At 52.4% G+C, this 19,141-nt stretch overlaps 2 protein-coding genes and 1 long non-coding RNA gene across 6 annotated transcripts in view; 1 reads left to right on the forward strand and 2 right to left on the reverse strand.

Moving 5' to 3' along the window:
* Positions 1-1,884: 1,884 nt before the first annotated feature.
* On the forward strand, positions 1,885-4,447 carry LOC141275874 (uncharacterized). The gene is made up of 2 exons (XR_012324391.1): positions 1,885-2,810; positions 3,113-4,447. It is a non-coding gene; the product is annotated as an uncharacterized lncRNA (long non-coding RNA).
* MFSD5 (major facilitator superfamily domain containing 5) lies at positions 3,873-6,555 on the reverse strand. Of its 4 annotated transcripts, none has more exons than XM_019947243.3 (2): positions 6,442-6,555; positions 3,873-5,480 (listed from the first exon to the last, which is right to left on the reverse strand). In XM_019947243.3, the coding sequence occupies exon 2, from the start codon at positions 5,460-5,462 to the stop codon at positions 4,110-4,112; it is 1,353 nt and encodes a 450-aa protein (XP_019802802.1). In that variant the 5' UTR covers positions 5,463-5,480; positions 6,442-6,555; the 3' UTR covers positions 3,873-4,109. The 4 variants fall into 4 exon arrangements, with proteins under 4 accessions (XP_019802802.1, XP_019802801.1, XP_004317861.1 ...); XM_019947242.3 differs by lacking the exon at positions 6,442-6,555 and adding an exon at positions 6,171-6,283; XM_004317813.4 differs by lacking the exon at positions 6,442-6,555 and adding an exon at positions 6,080-6,207.
* A 2,591-nt stretch (positions 6,556-9,146) lies between these two features.
* Positions 9,147-19,141, reverse strand: part of LOC117314242 (uncharacterized) — a 50,516-nt gene continuing 40,521 nt past the window's right edge. Inside the window, exons 4-6 of the mRNA XM_073788591.1 lie at positions 12,500-12,643; positions 11,493-12,313; positions 9,147-9,768 (exon numbers count right to left, since the gene is read on the reverse strand). Coding sequence (XP_073644692.1) covers positions 11,780-12,292 — 513 coding nt within the window. The 5' untranslated portion in view covers positions 12,293-12,313; positions 12,500-12,643 and the 3' untranslated portion in view covers positions 9,147-9,768; positions 11,493-11,779. The remainder of the gene's footprint in view (positions 9,769-11,492; positions 12,314-12,499; positions 12,644-19,141) is intronic.

Raw genomic sequence — 19,141 nt, forward strand, 5'->3', positions numbered from 1 at the left:
ATGACATATGAAGATGCCAGAGATACATGAATGCTTGTTATAGTCTTCCTATGGATTTCAATCGTTTTAAAAAGAGAAAACCAAGATATACTTTTATGTAAAAAACAAGATATACTTTTATGTAAAAAACAAACAAGTTGCAACATGAAAGCTATGATTCATTTTTATTAAAAAGCATTCTATGCACTAGACTATAAACATTTAACAGTGGTATGATGAGCAGGCTTAAGGGAGCCTATCATTTTTTACATTTTATATTTCTATATGTATTTATATTTGTAATATATTTATACATCAATATAAATATATGTATTTTAACATTATATACACATGTATTTACATTCACATATTTATATTAAATATATATTTCTGTATTTGCATTTGACTCTTTTACAATGAACCCATATTACTTTATTGTTAAAAATAATTATTGGGCTTCCCTGGTGGCGCAGTGGTTGAGAGTCCACCTGCCGATGCAGGGGACACGGGTTCGTGCCCCGGTCCGGGAAGATCCCACATGCCGCGGAGCGGCTGGGCCCGTGAGCCATGGCCGCTGAGCCTGCGCGTCTGGAGCCTGTGCTCCACAACGGGAGAGGCCGCAACAGTGAGAGGCCCGCGTATCGCAAAAAAAAAAAAAATTATTAAAGCAAATGTGACATATTTTTATAACATTAGGTCTGATCCCAAGCATGACAAACTTTTGTTTGTCTAATTATTCTGTGGTTCTGTGGGGAAGTGGTGGCAAAAAATAATAAAAGCAACGAGGAGAACCACAGGATTGGGGTTAGGGAAAGTGTGTTGGGGAGTGGAACCTAGACCCAGCCAAAGGGTCATGGCTATTCACTGGGGGTAGCCATTCCCCTCCCTGAGCAGGGACTGAATTTCCAGGAAGAGGTCATTCTCCAGCCTCAGAACGCAGTACTGTCCTCATGACCCAGTCCTCCTGCCTTCTTGTCCATTGGCTCCTGGTTCCTTGGGCTGTTTCTGTTCTCCTCAGGATCACTTAAATGCTCCAAATAAAATAATTATATATCCAGCTGGATGGAAAGTCAGAAAATCAGGAGCCTCTCTTAGTGAAAGATGGTGGTGTGTATCAAGTCTGACACCAAGCTGACCTTCCCACTTGAGGAAGAGGAAATGAGTTCAAGTGGAACACACTGACACCCTCCTCAGCTGCTCACATACCCCAAAGAAGAAGGCTTCTCAGATAGCTTGATCCTGCTCTCTGGGCCGGGACCAAGGATAAACACTGCTGGGAATCACCCAACCACTGGGATGGGTTGGAAAGTCCTACACCCCATTACAGTCCCATCCACTCATTCTCACACCCAAATCTGGCTAGGCTCAGCTGGATTGAAAAAGTTAAACAATAAAATATGAAAGCAAACACTTATATAGTACTTACACTGGGGGCCAACTGCTGCTCTAAGTGCTTAATTTAATCCTCACATGAGCCCTAGGAGTAGAAACTACACCATCATCCCCATTTTATAGATGAGGAAACTGAGGCACAAAGTTGAACCCAGGCAGTCAGGCTCTGACTCCATGCTCTTCACCAGTTCCCTCTGCTGCCTCTCAGCAAGGCATCACAAGCGGCGTTTTGCAGGCAGCATGCGCCTGGTGAAGCAATCCCTCATTTGCCCCATATGGGTAAATATCCAAAGGTGGGCCAGGTGGCCACGGCTAAGTGCTCCCACACTCTTGCCCTTCTCCAGGGACAGGGCTCAGGAGGAGGGAAGAGGGCTAGAGGGGGAAAGGCAGGTAGGTGAAGACCCAGGGGACAGAGTCAGTACATGCCATATAGAAGGGGTACTGCGCAGACAGCAGGAGGCAAGGTTTGGCCTTGGCTTTGCCATCCACTTGCTACATGCCCTTTAAGTGGGTTTTCCTCTTGGGTAAAAAATTTCACCAGCACCTAGCAATACAGTGCATGGCATATAGTAGGTGCTCAATAAAAATATGTTTAAGGCTGACTGGACAATCTCTAAGATGCCTGTGAGCTCTTCACACCCGATGAGTCTTGACAAGAAGAACCCTCCCCACTCTATCTGCTACCAGCTCCTTTGAAGAAAGCTCAGCAGGGACAAAGCTAAGGGAAACTCATTAGTCTGTCTCCTCTACCCCCCCATTTCCCTATCACTTAGGAATATGGGGCCCCCTCATGCTTCCATCAGTAAACAATTACTGTCATCCAAAACAACAAATCATTAACTAGGCTCTGGATTCTAGTCTAATAGATTTCCCAAATGGGCGGCTCTTGAAAAGCCACGTGTGAGCTAGCCTGTCTCCTCTCCAGACGTTTACTGAGCACAGCCACGGGCCAAGCCCCCACTTGTGTGTATATATGGGGGAGGCAAGGGCAAATAGGACACAATTTCCTCCTGTCTTCAAGGAGATCATACTGTGGTAGAGAGAGACGGAAAGTCTACAAATAACTAAAGTACATCGAGGTCCAGCTCCACAGGGCAGAAAGGGGAAGTGGAGTTACTGCAGCAGACTCTGTTTTAGCCTCAAGATGGGGGAAGGAAAAGATACCTGTTTTTTCATACTTAACCTCAACTTCTATTCCCTGCAGGCTGGGTGGGGGAACGTGTTTTTTCCCTTGTCTGACTAGGGAGCTGAGACCACCACTCTTCCCTCCCCCTTGGCCTCACCCTGCAGGAGCACATCCACCCCACATTCCTCCTACACCAGGTGATACTATCTCGCCACACAGGTTTGGACCTGCAGCTCTTGGAAAGTCTTGCGTCTTCCTGTCTGGGAAGTAGTCTAGGACCCACGGAAAGGTCATCAACCTCTTTTCCAGACAGGTAGGTCCCTCATGCCCACCTCAAGCACATTCCAGGACACACCCTTGGGCCTACCCTCCCTCCATCCCCACCCTTCTTAACTGCTGGCTCTGCTTCCCCTGAGAAGCCCAGGTTTGGGTGGGAGGAGGAAAGGCAGATACAATCGGAGGTGAGGCAGGGAGGGGCTCACAGAACTGGTGTTCCCACTGGTACTGTTTCCTGCCCTGATGGCTCCCTCACCCTCACTCACTCTGGGTGGGGAAGAGTCAGGTACAGACAAGATCCCAGTCCCTCATCCATTCACTGCTCTCTCTCCCTGGCAGCCCTTCACTTGGGTTTCATGCAAGGATACAGGAGCTGGTGGACCCCGGTGATGCTGGGCAAATGGTGCCTCTACAGCCGCAGAGGCAGAAGGCAGACAGCACACATGTGCTGAGCTGCAAGCTTGTTCCTGAAGGAAGGCTCCGGATTTGCCCCAAGGGGTGGTCACAGACGCAGCTCAAGCCCCTGGAATCTTTGCTCAGAGGCATGGGCATCCACCCCATATGCTCCAGAGACTGCCTCACCCTGCATGTGGAGCAAGGTGTTTGCTTGGCAACCGGGGAGGGTGCCTGACCCCAGAGTAACAAGATATAGAGGATCTAGGGGCCTCAGGCATTTCCCACCCATTTCTGTTGAGAGGCAATTCCACAGCTCTCAGTTTAAGCTGGAGGCAGTCTTAGGCTCTTTTTTCTTTTTTTTTTTTTTTTTTTTTTTGCGGTACGCGGGCCTCTCACTGTTGTGGCCTCTCCCGTTGCGGAGCACAGGCTCCAGATGCGCAGGCTCAGCGGCCATGGCTCACGGGCCTAGCTGCTCTGTGGCATGTGAGATCTTCCCAGACCGGGGCACGAACCCGCGTCCCCTGCATCGGCAGGCAGACTCTCAACCACTGCGCCACCAGGGAAGCCCTGGAGGCAGTCTTAGAGAGGCTAGAACTACAAACCTTCTGCTGGTAACCCCACCTCTCACCTCACAACCTCCAGCTGCCGTCTCACCAGAACTACTGAGGTGGGTACAGGTGAGGATGAGTAAATCAAATCGATGATCAATTAAAAGTGTTTATTTTTAAGTAGAAAGGGGGAAGAGAGTGACACAGAGGCAACTTTTGGCATCTTCTTTCCGGGCCATCACCCCCATGTGCTTCCCAACCCAAAGCACTGGCAGGAGGGGCCCCAGGACAGGATGAGGGGCCAGACAGTCGCAAAGTCACACAGAGATCTGTACAGCCCTGGAGAGGTGGGATTCAAGGGTCCATCCCAGCTCCCTCGTCCTGGAACAGGATTAGAGCTCAGGGGCATAGGGCTCCCCGGTGGGTGAGGGCACCCGCAGCTCAGCGTCATGCCTGACCACGGTGAAGAGCCCCACCACCGCCAGCAAAGCCATCACCATAACGGCGGAGCAGATGCTGAACATGTTCCGAGTGCCCGTTTTGCGATCGCTGTCATGGAGGACCAGAAGCCCCAAGCAGGCCAGTAAGTGCAGGGGCACCCGGAACCAGTTGAGGACACCAGCTTGCTCTGTCTCAGGGATCACTTTTCTCCGCAGGAAGCCCATGCTGGGAAAGTACAGCCCACAGGCTAACTCGATAAGGAGGAAGGCTATAAAGGACTCCACTGGACTTTCCTGGCCTGGGCTGGTAGAGAAGGTCAACATGAAGAGGGAGAAGACGACGATGAGGACAGCGAGGGAGACTAGGTGCATGGGCTGAAGGTGGTACCTCTTGGAGGTAGCGATGCGGTACAGAGAAGAGCCGAGCAGGCTGGCTGCCATGAAGCTGGAGAAGATGATGCCCAGCGGGGCCCCATGTGGGTCCAGCACAGGCGTCCAGAGGAAGACAAAGATGAAGATGACACTCTCAAACAGGGCCTGAATGGTGCCTAGCAGCAGCACACGACGGTCCGACAGGAGACAGCGCAGACCCCCAGCACAGGTCCTGGGGAAGGCACGCTGCCGACCGTAGTTCTCTCCCCAGTTACGGAGGGCCAAGGCCCCAGCCAGAGCCAAGAGAGGGATGGCAGCCACAAAGGGTGCCACAGGCCCCAGGCCCATCCAGCAGGCCACGGCCTCAGCTGCCACACCTGCCACTACAGCCAGCACGTGATTCCAGAAGGCAGCTCGGGCAAAGGTAGCCGGGATCCACTCTGCAGGGAAGTCATGCCGTTCCACATGCTCGTGGATGTACCAGGCCTCAAAGGCCGAGAAGAGCAGGGCTGTGGACAGCCCACCAAGTGCTCGGCCCACCAGCAGCACAAAGTAGTCCTGAGAGAGTTTGGTTAAGCAGCAGAGAGAGTAAGTGAGGGAGAAGAGGACACAAGACTTCTTGCGACCCAGCCAATCCACAAGGGAGGAGGCCACCAGTCCAAAGAGGACTGTGGAGGCAAGGCCGCAGACATAGAGGATGGCGATTTGTCCCTCCAGGAAGTGGTAATGTTGATAGAGTTTATAGAGGTAGGGGGCCTGGAGCCAGTCAGCCGCCAGGGCCAGGAAGTAGACCTGATAGAAGTCCAGTTGAAACCGAAGGAAGGAGGGATTGCTGCAGGCTCTTCCAGAGGGCTTAGCCCGGCATCTTGACAGCTCCAACCCCAGGCAGGAGGCCAGGAGGACCACAAAGGCAAGGTAGGCAGTCACCAGCATGGCCGGCCCCCGGAAGACCTAGGGAGAGAAAGGGGCTTCAGAGTCACATCCATTGCCCGGATAGCGCCGTCAAGGAGCTGCGTGTCTAAGCAGAAGGCAGCTCCACCCAACCCCCACTGCCACCTGCACTTCCCCACCCCTCAACTCCACTCCCCCGGAGCTCAGACCAGAAGGACCAGCTGGGTGGGTGGCAGGAGTGGCCCACCAGAGCGGTCTCCAAGGACACTGTGCGGCAGGGAAGGGGTGGGAGAGGGGAGAAGATTGAGCATTCGCCCCATCCTTGCCTGGTATAGCAGAGAGGGAGTTCCTTCACTAATCCCAGCCCTGCAGTTAAGGGGCTGCTGCCCTCTCCCACAGTAGCTTATGCATACAATACTTCCTTCTGTTACCTCCCATCCTCTTTGGGGAGCCCGTTTTTGCCCTCAATGTCTCGTCATCTGTCCCGGGCATCCCCACCGCCCGCGCGGGCCTCTCGAGTTGCTTCTGGGTCACGCGCGTGCATCTCAGATTCTCCCTCCTCCAGGTCAGGGCACCCCCCACACACACACACAATGCGCCCCCTAGTCCCTGCCCAGCGCCGCCACATCCGCTCGCGCCTCGCCCAGACACCATTTCACCTGCTGCCCCGGTCTGCGGGGACGCTCCGGACACGCCCGGCTCCAGGCCGCCCGGCCGCCCTGCCCGCCCTGCCCGCTCTGCCCGCTCTACCTCCGGCTCGGGTTCCCCCAGCGCGCCCGCCCCTCACAGCCTGCTTCCGGGAGCCTGGGAGCCCTCTGGCCGCAGCCATGATGGGTCCCGTCACGTGACGGGGGCGCGGCGCTCAAACCCCGCCCCTACTCCGCCCTCTTGCCCCAACCGGGGCGCTGAGCTCCGGACGCCTGCTGGGGCTCAACGGGAGGCGGTGGTGGTCGCTGCTCCGGGTTTGGCCCTGTCCGCTGCCCTCCCGTGACACCCGCTCCTTCGACTCCTGGATACCTACGGGGCCACGTGGAAGTAAAGACAGTTTCTGTCTCTTCGTCCGTGCCCTGGGTTAGGGAGCGCAGCTGTGTCTGGGAAAATGCCAGCAGTACCGCAGAGCTGGCGCTCGAGCTTCTTGAGGAACATCGCCGCCCCAAGCCGAGACAGGCTCCTCGCTTCCCTCCTCTCCCAGAGTAGTGACCTCCAGGCCAGAAGTCAGTATGGCCCAGACACCTGAGGGAGGCAGTGTGGTGTAAAGGACTTGGACTTTGGTTTGCAGCCGGCCAAGGCTCAAATCCCAGCCCTGTGGCCTCGGGCAAGCCATATGACTTCTCAGTGTCCCAGTTTCTTGGTCGGCAGTCATAGGAGGGCAGCGCCCAAAGAAAAAAGGCTGAAGTTCAGTGGCAGTTAAGGGTTAAGAATTTCAGCCTTGGAGCCGGATGCCCACCCTCTGCCACTTACCAGCTGTGTTACTTTGGAAAGATTATTTAAACTCTTTCCAGCCTAGTATTATCTCCTCAAAACCCTCCAATGGCTTCCCATCTCACAAAGCATAAAATCCAAAATCACTATAATGGCCTACAAAACCCTCTGTCCCCTGTTCCACTGCTACATCTCTGACCTTATCTCCTACCATTCTCCTTCCTACGCCTCCTCCATCTATACTGTCTACCACCAGGGCCTTTGCACACTGTGCCCTGTAAAGTTCTGGTTCTTCTCCCAGATATCCACATGGTTCCCTCCCTCAGCCCCTGCAGTTCTGTCTTCAAGTGTCACCTTATCAGAGAGGCCTTGCTTGGCCAACCTGTTTGAAAAAACACCACCACCTCTGCCACAGTAATCTACCTGCTTCCTTACCAACTCTCTAGTCTCCTTTGCTGCATTTTCTCCATAGCACTTAACACCATCTGGCACACTATATATTTTGCTTATTTACTATTTCTTCTCCCTACAGATTTTCATCTGTTTTGTTCACTTGTATTCCCAGTACTTAAAATGGTTAATGGTACATAAAAACATTCAATAAATATTTGATGAATAAATGAAGGAATAAGTTAATACGTGTAAACTACTCTAAAAAATGCTGGTCTTTATTGGCTGGTAACACTTATCAAACAGTTATTATGTACCTAAGTTCTGTCTTAAGTCCTGGGCCAACTGCTGTAGATGAATTGTTTAACTGTCACAACAACCCTTTAGGTAGTTACTATGATTATCCTTCAGAATTGGAAAGGTTAAGTAACATGACTAGAGTCACATGGTAAGAGGTAGAGTCAGAACTGGGACCCAGATCTTTCCAGTTCCACACTCATGATTTCTAAGAAGATTAAATGGGTTCACCCACCTGCACAGGTGATAAGCAAATGTTGGTTTTCTTTTTTAAAAAATTTTATTTATTTATTTATTTTTGGCTGTGTTGGGTCTTCGTTTCTGTGCGTGGACTTTCTGTAGTTGCAGCAAGCGGGGGCCACCCTTCATCGCGGTGCGCAGGCCTCTCACTGTCGCGGCCTCTCTTGTTGCACAGCACAAATTCCAGACGCGCAGGCTCAGCAGTTGTGGCTCATGGGCCTAGTTGCTCCACGGCACGTGGGATCCTCCCAGACCAGGGCTCGAACCAGTGTCCCCTGCATTGGCAGGCAGATTCTCAACCACTGCGCCACCAGGGCAGGCCCTGTTGGTTTTTCTTTATACTAAAGTTTGGAGGGTAGAGGGTGGGAAGATCTGGAATTATAACTTGAGAAATACTTTCTTATGATAAAGTAAACAGCTGAGATTTATATCCTACAAGTTCCAAGTTGCCTTTATCCCTAACTGGCAAACTTCTAGAGAGTAGAAAAGGTATTGGTTCCCATGCATTTGTCTAGAAACACGAAGACTCAAAAATCATCATTTCCCAAGGTCATTCAGTGAGTGAGGGCATAAGGGATCGAAATGGCCTTCTATTCTGATCCTGGACTGAAACCCCTTGAACTCCTGACACCCAGTCTCTCAGTTCCTGGTGGTCTTTTCTTTGAGGGAGGAGGTCATCCTGAATGAAGGCAGGGAGTGGGACAGGATGGCCTTACGTGCTTTGTCTTCTGTTTTCCAGGATGGAGGCCAGTGCTCTCCATTATTGAGTTGCATTTTACTCAGAAGCACCTGACAAAGAGAGACTTTAAGGAAGATTACATTATTTTGGATTACTTTTATTGTAGGACCTATTCAAAATATGTTAACTCTTTAAGGTTCCCCTGGCCCCTCGAAGCTGTGAAGCACAGCTGGGAAATGTGCCAGCTGAGCAGCAGGGGACTGAAGGGGATAAAGGACAGCCTGGGAGTGCAATTCCATCTCTAGGACACACTCCTAGTAGAGGGCAAGGAGGGCTGGGGTCTCTGTGTGGGGAGTCACAGGGGAAGTCTGGCTTTCAGGGCAGGTGGGGAGGATGCTCTGGGAATTACTAGGAACCATGCTTACCAGAGGAGCATCATTTAAAACCTCTGTTATGAAAATGTTCAAACATACATAAAGGTAGAGAGCATAGTTCTATGAAACCCTATATACTTAATTCAACAATATTGATTTTTGTACCTTTGTTTCTTCTCCTCCTTTCTTTCTTTTTTCGTTTGCCAAAATACTTAAAATTAAATACATCACTTCACTCCATACTCAGTGTGCATCTGAAATACGGACCTTTTCCTACATAACCTCAAAGCCATTTTCACATTTAACAAAATCAACACAGATTCCTTGGCATTGTAAGTACTCAGTTCATAATTAAATGTTTCCAGCAGTCTAAAAATGTCTCTTTACAATTGGGTGGTCCCAATCAGGAAACAAACAAGGTCTCCCCACCACCACCACCAGCCATTGACTAGTTGAAGAAATCCAGTCAGATGTCCTTTAGAATGTCCCACGTTCTGGATATGTTTTCTCACTTCCTTGTTTTGTCATTTAATATGTTCCTCCACCCCCCATGTTTCTCATTAAATGGAGGTTAGCTCTAGAGGTTTGATTAGAATCATGTTCAGTTTTTTTGTTTGTTTCTTTGTTTGGCAAGAGTCCTTCACAGGTGGTGCTGAGTGCTTCAGATTGCATCACATCAGGAGGTACACGGCATGTGGCTGTGCCATTTTTAGCGATGCTAAGATTCATCAGTGGGGTCAGGTAGTGACAGCCTTATTCCTCCATTGTAAAGTTCTCCATCAACCACCATCCTTGGTTTCATCCATTGACGATTCTTGCTTTGATCAATTATTTCATTAAGGGGTTGCAAAATGGTGATTTTTCTAATTCCATATTCCTTCTACATTAGCTGGAGTTCTTCTGTAAGTAAGAAGTTTTCTCCACCACTTAGAGCTATTTGGCCACCCTGAAATATAAGTTACACAGGACAGGCAGCATAAATGCATAATTCTTTTTCTTTCTGGTTGCCAATTTTCAGAATATGAAGCTGGGAGAAAAACTTCATTTTTTAAAAGTTTTGGGCTTAGAGCTGAGTAGGGATGGATGGCCTGGACAGTGGGCAGGGGAAGAAGGGTCTATTCTGGTAGCTCTGTCCAGCCCTCACTCATTCCAGGGCATGGGGTGTTTGGGGGACAGCTGGACAATGGAGGACTTGGTGTCCTGGCCCTTGGGCAGCAATGAGATGGGCATGACATAGGCCTGGTGTGCAGGCAGCTGCAGGACCCAGAGAGAGAGAAAGAGAGAGAGAAAACCAGATTTTGGGGAGGCAGAAAGAGAGGTAGGAATTGAAAAACAGCTGGACCCAGAAGACAGGAACAAAGACAGAAAGGGAAATAGAAATGGAAGAGATCGAGAATGACTTGCACCCAGAAGCAGAATAGGACAAAGGAGAGAGGCAGGAGGTGAATCAAAAGACCAAGGAAGAGGAACTTCCCTGGTACCGCAGTGGTCCCAATGCAGGGGACGTGGGTTTGATCCCTAGTCCAGGAAGATCCCACATGCGGTGTAGCAACTAAGCCCATGTGCTGAAACTACTGAGCCTGCGCTCTAAAGCCTGAGCTCAACTATTGAGCCTGAGCTCTAGAGCCCGAGCCACAACTACTGACGCCCCTGTGCCTAGAGCCCACGCACTGCAACGAAGAGTAGCCCCCGCTCTCCACAACTAGAGAAAGCCCACAACGAAGACCCAACGCAGCCAAAAAAAAATTTATTTAAAAAAAAAAAAGGAAGAAAACAAGATTTTAAATTGGATGGGGAAAGGGAGGGACGAGTGGGGGAAACAGATGTAGAGATACAAGTTAGGTGAAGGCAGAAAGTCCAGGTGATAGAAACAAGGAAACAGAAATGAAGAGAGTGGTGTAGAAAGCTAGAAGGAAAGATAAGCAGAAGGATAAACAGAGATAGAAAGGAAAGAACAAAGGGTTCCAGAGAAGGAGGTTGAGAAAGAGAAGATTGAAACAGACCAGCGTCAGAGAACTTGGGGAATGTGGAGGGGTGCTTAGGGGCTCTCAGCTTAAGATCCAGTCCCACGCAGATGCCAAGGTCTATCACTTCCAGCTTCCTCTTGGTGGCTTCTCCAAACCCCCAGCCCCAGCCCCACCCGCAGGGACAGGGGACTTATGACTAGCTATGTGTGGATGGGATCATTGGGACCCTGAGTCAAGGGTTCCCAGCTTCCATCATCCCCCTGCCAGATGAGCATGGATGTAACAGATGGGATTATTGCTGGAAGATTGAGGTCATGCGGCTGGGCGAGCACTCAGAGATTTGAGAGATAAGACATCCAGGTAGAGAGCGCCAGGTTCCTAGAAGCAAAGGACCATGAAGGATGTCATGATATCCAAGGGGAGGGAGGAACCAAGAATTCTCTGCTCAGCCTCTTCTTCTGGTCCAAGAGCCGTTGACCTTCCTTACCAGGCTCATGATGAGAGGTAAGGGATTCAGAGATTCTCGGGTCATTTAGGGATATGGGTGGAGGTCCACAGGGCAAGAAAAGTGGTCCCTGGACAAAGGATCCCCTGTCGCCTCTAGAGGAAGAATCCATCTCATCCACGCAAACTGCAGAGAAGCTGAGCCAGGAAGGGTCTCCAGGGGAGGGTGACCAGAGGGGAAAATGGCCAACTTGCTCACCTTCAGGGGCTGTGGGAGAGGCTCTGAGAAGAACACTTTCCATTCCAGAAGTTGCGGAAGAGGAGGTTCTGGAACCAGTGAGAGCACGCCCAGAAACTAGCTTCAAAGCAGACGTCCCGGGACTGAGGAGGAGGCCGGGGGATCTCAGCAGCCAGCCTCCTCTCCCTGCCTGGGTGAGGGGTCCAGCTGATCCTTCTCCGTCCTCCAGAGCTTCTGCCTCCTCCCTGAGGAAGCAGCTGCAGAAGTGCCCTGGAAGATTGGCAATCTCTCAAGGGGCAACAGCCCAGCTAGACTATCAGACAGTGTCGAGAGGTGCGGTGTCCCCTGAAGCAGCAGCTGCAGCGGCCGGCGGAGCCTGGAGGTCCCCGGGCAGCCCCCCGGCCACGGCCACAGCTGTCACTGCAGCCCAAGCAGGAGCTGGAATAGGCGGCTTGACCCCTGGAGCAAGGGTACATGGGGCAGGGAGAGGGGTGGCAGCAGGTCAAATGCGGAGCAGAGCAGGGGCTGCAGGAACTGAGGGGACAAGTCAAGGGCGGACAGGCAGGGCAGGGAGGGCAGGGGCAGGTACAGGGTGGGCCAGGGAGGCCGGGACAGGAGGGGCAGGGAGCTGCGTAATAGGGATAGGTAGTGCAGGAGCAGGTGGGAGGGGGACAGCCAGGGCAGGGGCAGGCACAGGGAGAGGGGGGGCAGGACAGACAAGGCGAGGCAGCTGGTGGGCCGTGCCCGGAGGGTGGAGGGGGATGTTGGTGGCTGGCCTTCTTGTTCCGAGGCCCCAAACGTAGGCCCAGAGAGAAGTCCATTCAGCTGCAGGAGCGGCCAGGCTGGGGGGTTGGGTGAAGGGGAGGGCAGGGGTGGGGTCAGAGGGGGGACAGTGGGGAGCAGGGGTGTGGGCAGGATTAAACTTAAGCCACTGCTGAGCCTCTCTGAGCCTGCAGCAGCTCAGACTTCCCCAGCTAGCCCTCCGCTTCCCGGCCTGCCTGCTCCCCTCCCCTCCACTGAGAACCTACCAAGGGCACCAGACCAGAGCACATCCTCCAAATAGCATGTGCACTTTCATGCCTCCAGTCCTTTGTTTCCACTCTTCCTTCTGCTCCCAGTGCCCTTTCTCTTTTCTCCACCTGGCGAGGTCCCATCATCTCTGAAGTCTTCCCCTTTATTCAATCAGAAAGTATTTCTTGGGGACTTCCCTGGTGGCACAGTGGTTAAGAATCCGCCTGCCAATGCAGGGGACACGGGTTCGAGCCCTGGTCCAGGAGGATCCCACATGCCACGGAGCAACCAAACCCATGCGCCACAACTACTGAGCCTGCGCTCTAGAGCCCGTGAGCCACAACTACTGAGCCTGTGCACCACAACTACTGAGCCTGTACTCTAGAGCCCGCATACCACAACTACTGAAGCCCGCGCGCATAGAGCCCATGCTCTGCAACAAGAGAAGCCACCGCAATGAGAAGCCCGCGCACTGCAACGAAGACCCAATGCAGCCAAAAATAAATAAATTAATTAAAAAAAAAAAAAAAAGTATTTCTTGAGCTCCAGGCACCTGACACCTGCCCATCACTCTCCAGCCCTGAAGGCCAGAACGGCTGCTTCAGGCTCCCATATGGTCCCTAGAGGAGACGTCGGGAAGCAGCAACAGCACCAGCAGATGCTCTGAGACTCTGAGACTGAGCCAGGATGTTGGTGGGAGCTGGCAGGGGAGGGAGGAAGCCTAGGTTCTGGGAGTTTCCAGACAGGGCAAATCCCAGGTGTGGGGGTTGGGGGAGGGGCTGGCTGTCTCTGGGAGCCTGACAACCAGCCTGGACAATTATTATTTGAGGGCCTGTCATGCAGCAGGCACTGGCCATGGGACAGAGCAACACAGCTTACTTTAAAGTGAGGCGTGGGGCAGGGTGGAGACAAAAACCAAACAGGTAAACAAACAAAGGTAAACAAATACATTAGCTTACTTCAGAGCAAGGGAACGGCTATGAAAAACAACAGGGTGGGGGCTTCCCTGGTGGCGCAGTGGTTGAGAGTCCGCCTGCTGATGCAGGGGACACAGGTTCGCACCCCGGTCCGGGAAGATCCCACGTGCCGCGGAGCGGCTGGGCCCGTGAGCCATGGCCACTGAGCCTGCGCGTCCGGAGCCTGTGCTCCGCAACGGGAGAGGCCACAACAGTGAGAGGCCCGTGTACTGCAAAAACAAAACAACAACAACAAAAAACCAGGGTGATGTGATGACTCAGAGAGGTGGACCCTTCAGGAGGGGCAGCTAGACAGCCCCCAAACAGTCAGCTATGATGGCCCTTAAGGGTTTGGGAGGAGATAAAAGCACTGGCAGGAACTTCCCTGGTGGTCCAGTGGTTAAGACTCTGAGTTTCCAACCTGCATGCCACGTGGCAAAAAAAGAAAAAAAAAAGTGCTGGCCGACCAGGGGAGAGCTGCTTGAGGCTGAATGGAACCCAGGTGGCTGGACTACGAAGAAAACTAAAGCTGAGAAGGGTATAAGGAGGGCTGGAGGTTGCAATAGAAGATTCAGTGGTCGGGGAAAGCACCAGTGAGAAGTGACATTTTAGCAAGGACCTGAAGAAAGTGAGGGAGAGAGCCATGGAGATAGCTAGTGGAAGAACATTCCAGAGACGGGGGACAGCAAGTACAAAGAGCAAAGGGGAGAGTCAGATGGCACAGGCAGAGAGCCAGGTAGAGGCCCTGGGAGCTACGGCAGTGACTTGGATCTTATTCCAAGGAAAAGAGAAGACCACTGAGAGTTTTAGGTAAGAAAGGTGTATGGGTCTTCTTGATCCTACACCTGCCCCTGGTTAGAACGTTCTGCTTCCTGTGTAACTGATACAACCATTTTGGAAAACAGTTTGGCATTATCTGGTAAAAATTGAGATTTCCTGTACATACATTTTGACGCTTAGTTTTACGGCCTAGAAAAACTCTTGCATGTATGTACTGGGAAACACACACAAGAATGTTCTTAGTGGCATTATGACAGCCCAGACTGGAAACAACTCAAACTTTCACCAACAGTAGAATAAAACAATTAACTGTGGTATATTCAAGCAACTGAATGCTCTGTAACAATAAAAAAGACAGTTATGTGCAACAATTTGGATCTCTCTCACAAACAAGAAGTTGAGCAAAATAAGTAAGACACAAAAGGGTAATACAGTGTCATTCCGTTTATATAAACCTCAAAAACAGGCAAAATTAAGTAATATCGATTAGGGATGCATACATAGGTGCTAATCCTATAAAGAAAAAGAAGGAAATAATTATCACAAAAGTCAGGATGGTGGTTACTTCTTAAGGGAGGGAGGGGATGATGGGAGAGTCACATGGGAACTTCTGGAGCAGGAAGTACTCTATTTCTTGACCTGGATGCCAGCTGAGTAGGTATTCGCTTTATTCCAATTTATTCTGTACCCTGTTCATAATATATTTCTTTACTCTTTCAGAAAGAGAAAATAGAAGTACTGTTTCTTTCTCCACTCCATGCCGCCTCATTCAAATCATTATGCTGAAGTTAGATACTGCCGAGTTCATACACCTATCTTTCCCACTAGACCTCGAGTCAGCAACCTTCCCTGTCACTGGTCTGGCACCTGTCCGGGCCTGGCATACAGCAGATGCTCAATAACTGTTTTCTGAGTTGGATTGAACTGAACTGATTTTTTCTAAGTCTCTCATCTCATGGAGAGGTGGGCAGCTGCAGAAGAGGAGGAAGCCTGTCGTGGTGAAGAGACCTCAGGACCACCAAGACCTAGGTTCCCATCTTAGCTCTGCTATGTGCTAGCTGTGTGATGCTATTGGGCAAGCTGCTTAACCTCTCTGGTTCTCAGCTCCCTCCCCTGTGATGGGGTTGATAATAACTGCTACTTCTCTGGACTGCTTTGTGGATTAAATGAGTAACGTACATGCCCTAGCACAACGCCTGGCACATAGAGATGGTCAACGAAGGATAGCTTCCCAACACCCTCCCCCCAGCCCCACATCTTTTCTTCGAAGGGGTTCACTAGAAAGGGCAGCCAGACATCAAATATGGTCCCAGAAAGTGGGCCCACATCCTCAGGGCCCCTCAGGGCTAAGGCGGAGATGTAGTCTGGAGGAGAGCTGGCAGACAGGGAGATCCCACTGTAAGTGAACAGAACCCAGGCTGTTGGTGGGAGCTGGCAGAGGAGGTAGGACACCAGGGTTCTGGGAGTTTCCATCCAGGAGAAGTCCCAGGTGTGGGTGCAGGGGTGCCAGGCCTGCCCCACCCAACACCCTGGCCCCAGGGCATGTGGGCACAGGGAAGAAAACGGGTCAGAGCAGGGCTGGAACTTAACCCCATTGGTCCCATGACCTCTTTGCCAGCTCCGGAGGAGGCATGGCCACAAGAAGCCTGCTCCCTCCTCCAAAGGACCCTCCATCCCTTTTCTTCAGAAAGGAAGAAGCTTGGAACCTCCGTGTCTGGGCAGGAGGGGCTGGAAGCCCCCCAGTGGACAGAGGAGAGATAACCCCATAACCCGGGATGGAGGTTCTGTACAAAACGGACTGCTGCACCCACCCACACCGGGCCTGGCCGCCACCTGGAGCAGTCAGCTCACAAACTCCGGGCAACTGTGGAAGCAGACATGCTCCTCATTCCAGGGAGTGGAACAGGTCAGGGCTGGATCCCAGAGGGGGAGGGTGCACGGTCAAACAGATCAGAGTAGAAGGGTTTTCTATCTGGTGAGGCTCCAGCCAGGCAAACTCAGGAATCCCTCACCCTGAGGGATTTGCCAACAATGTGCGGCCTTGTTTTCTCTATGTAATCTCGGGCCTATGCCTCTGGATTCCTCCTCCCTATCTGTGCCTCTGTTTCCCTTTCTGGAGGAAGAGATGAAGGAATGGGTGGAATCATTCCAGGGCAGGATCACCAGGTGTCCCAGGGGCCTGCTTTGGCCATTAGGAGGTGCTTGCCATCCCTCCCTTGTAGCATATCAAAATCCAGGTGAGGAGGGACCTTCTTCTTTCTGGGGGAGCAGGGTGGCTGGGAGCCAGGACCCTGATTCCAGGGCCTTTGCACATACTCTTCTGCTGCCCTCCCTTCTCTCTACTGCCTCCCCACTCCCCCGCAAAACTCTTTTCTAATCTCCTTGGCTGGGGGAAAAGACTCTTCTACTATCCATTCTCACAGCACCTTATACCTCTCCACGCTGGTTGTCACTTGCAATTTTGTGGGTGATTTATTTCATGTCTGACTCCTCTACCAGACTATAAGCCCGCAAGGGCAGAGACCATACCCAGGGCCTAGCACAGTGCTTGGCATATAGCGGATGCTTAATGAAGATTCGTTGAATTAATGAATGGTGCATGTTCAGGGAAGAAATTCCTAGAGTTGTTTAGGCCAGTCCTAAAATGCTGTGTTTCAAAATCAAGGCCTTATTCTATGTGGGGATCTGGGCAGCTCTGAGGCTGGTAAGTATCTTCCACACACAAACTCATTCACCAGGAGAACCAACAAACTGGCAAGCAGCAACACAGGCCTGATACAAGGGGTGGAACTGAGCAAGCACCCAGGGCAAGGCTGGCACCAGCCTCGGCACGGAGCAGGCCTAGGGGGAGGAGGTGGGAGAGGAGGGGAGGAAGGGAAAGAAGACACATGTTGTACATGTTTTCCTCACGCTCTCCCTGGGTGCCTCTGGTCTCCAAGCCCCGATGGTACTTCTGTGCCGTAATGATGTCCTTGGGGGTTGTAACATAGCTCCCCCCACCTCCCAAAGACATCTGCCAGCCACCTCTGAGCATGGCCTAGGACATCCTCCCAGTACCAGCCTGGGCATGGGGAAGTTGCCTGTTCAGCGTCCTGATGCTGATGGGGAGCCGGCAAGGGTGAAAACTAGGGGCGGGCAATACGGTAAATCAGGGCAGCTGGGACAGATGTGTGGATCCTTTTCCTCTCCTCACAATCTCTCCTTTTGGTCTTCGTGATGAAGGGAGCAAAGGAAGCCTGGTCCTAGGGCCCCCAAGATATCATTTTCTCCAAGTTGCCAGGGTGACCAAGTGAAGCAACCGCAAACAGAGCAAAGCCTAGAACTGGGGATGACCCAAGAGAAAGAGAAATGAGGGGAGCTCTCGCTACCAGTTTCCAGAGTGGGAGACCCCCTTCTCCAGCTTCCTCCGAGAATCCCTGGACAGAGCACAGGCGGCAATGCAAGATGGAGAGAAGAATCTGAACCCCTCACAATGCCCCTCTTCTCTGCTCCCCAGTCTGCCTGTTTGGTTTGACTTCCAAACCGCTGCAGCCCACAGACCCCAGTCATTGGGTCCTGGGGAGAGGCGGGGGCGGAGGCGAGGCAATCCCGAGGGGAGGGGCCGGCACAGGGCGGGTCTTCCTGGGCATCGCCCCCTGGCTGCTGTCGTTGGCTGGGGACCGTACAGGCTGCCAGAAGGGCGGAGCCACAGTTACCAAGACAGATGGACAAACACCCACCAGAGACAAAGACAGAGGCAGACAGACAGACAAACCAAGACAAAGAGGAAGGCAGAGACAGATGGAATTCCAGACCCGCTCTCTCTTTCCAGGCTACCCAAGAGTTTTGTCCCCCGTTAGCTTCCCTGGCCCCGTTTGCTACCCCGGCTGCATAGTCTCAGAGCTCTCGCTCTGGGGGACCAGACCCTGAGCCCCTCTAAGAAGGAGAAGGGGAAGAGTTGAGAAAGGGCTACCCAGCAGGGAGAGCGTTCCAGGGGTGGGTGGTGTCTGGTTCTGTGTCAGGATGCCCGGCCAGGGGCCAGGGAGGGAGTGGTGCTCTCACCCGGTTCATGAGGACAGGAGACTCATTCACTGTAAACCAAGTGCAGATGTGCTGGGAGAGGGAAGGGGAATTAGGGCCACACTCACGAACCGCAGCTGGGCCCGCCCTCCTTCCGCCAGCTACCACCACCACCAGGGCAGGAGGGGTTAACTTCGCAGGCTCCTGACGGGGATCCCTGCCACAAAGGCTGAGTGCCATCCCACCCCAGCCTGGACGCCTCGGTCCAACTCTCCGACACCCGCCCCTCTCACACTGCTGAGAGCTGCTCCCAGGGTAACCAAGCAAAGTCAACAGCAGCCAGGCCACCTGGGGACGGGACCCTGGAGTACCTGTTCCCGGCTCTTCCCACCCCCAGTGTGAAAGGGAGGGCCTTGTCTGCACCCCATCAACGGCTCCTGTTCTCCTGAGAAAGCCACAGCAGGCCCCTCTTTCCTCTCCCCTTCGCCTGACTCTGGCTACCAGAAGTGGCCTTTCCCTTTCCCTGGAGGGAGGCTACCTGGTCCCTAGGGTGGCAGTGAGGACAGAGCAAAGTGATTCCGGTATGGGAAACGTGACGTGACCAAGACTCAGTGTCCCCAGTGCTGGCCACCCCAGAACTGTTGCTGGGGAAGGTCCCTTGGGTGCATCTCTCCAGCCGAGTCCAGCCCCCACTGCTACTGCTGCCCTTCTCCACTTTCTCTCTCCCATCCTAGCTCCTGTAGGAATGTTGGAGCTCCATGTATAGAGCTTGGACTCTTCTCTTGCTCTGCCCTCAGTAGAATGGACGCTGACGCCCCGGGGTTCCTACTCTGGGACTGAGAGTCTGTGGTGGTCACATTGAAGTCAGAGAAATGTCCCCATCAGACCCTGACACTGACACTGGTTGCGCGTGCCTGCACACAC

The sequence above is a fragment of the Tursiops truncatus genome, chromosome 11, assembly GCF_011762595.2.
Source record: "Tursiops truncatus isolate mTurTru1 chromosome 11, mTurTru1.mat.Y, whole genome shotgun sequence".
NCBI classification, from domain to species: Eukaryota; Metazoa; Chordata; class Mammalia; order Artiodactyla; family Delphinidae; genus Tursiops; species Tursiops truncatus.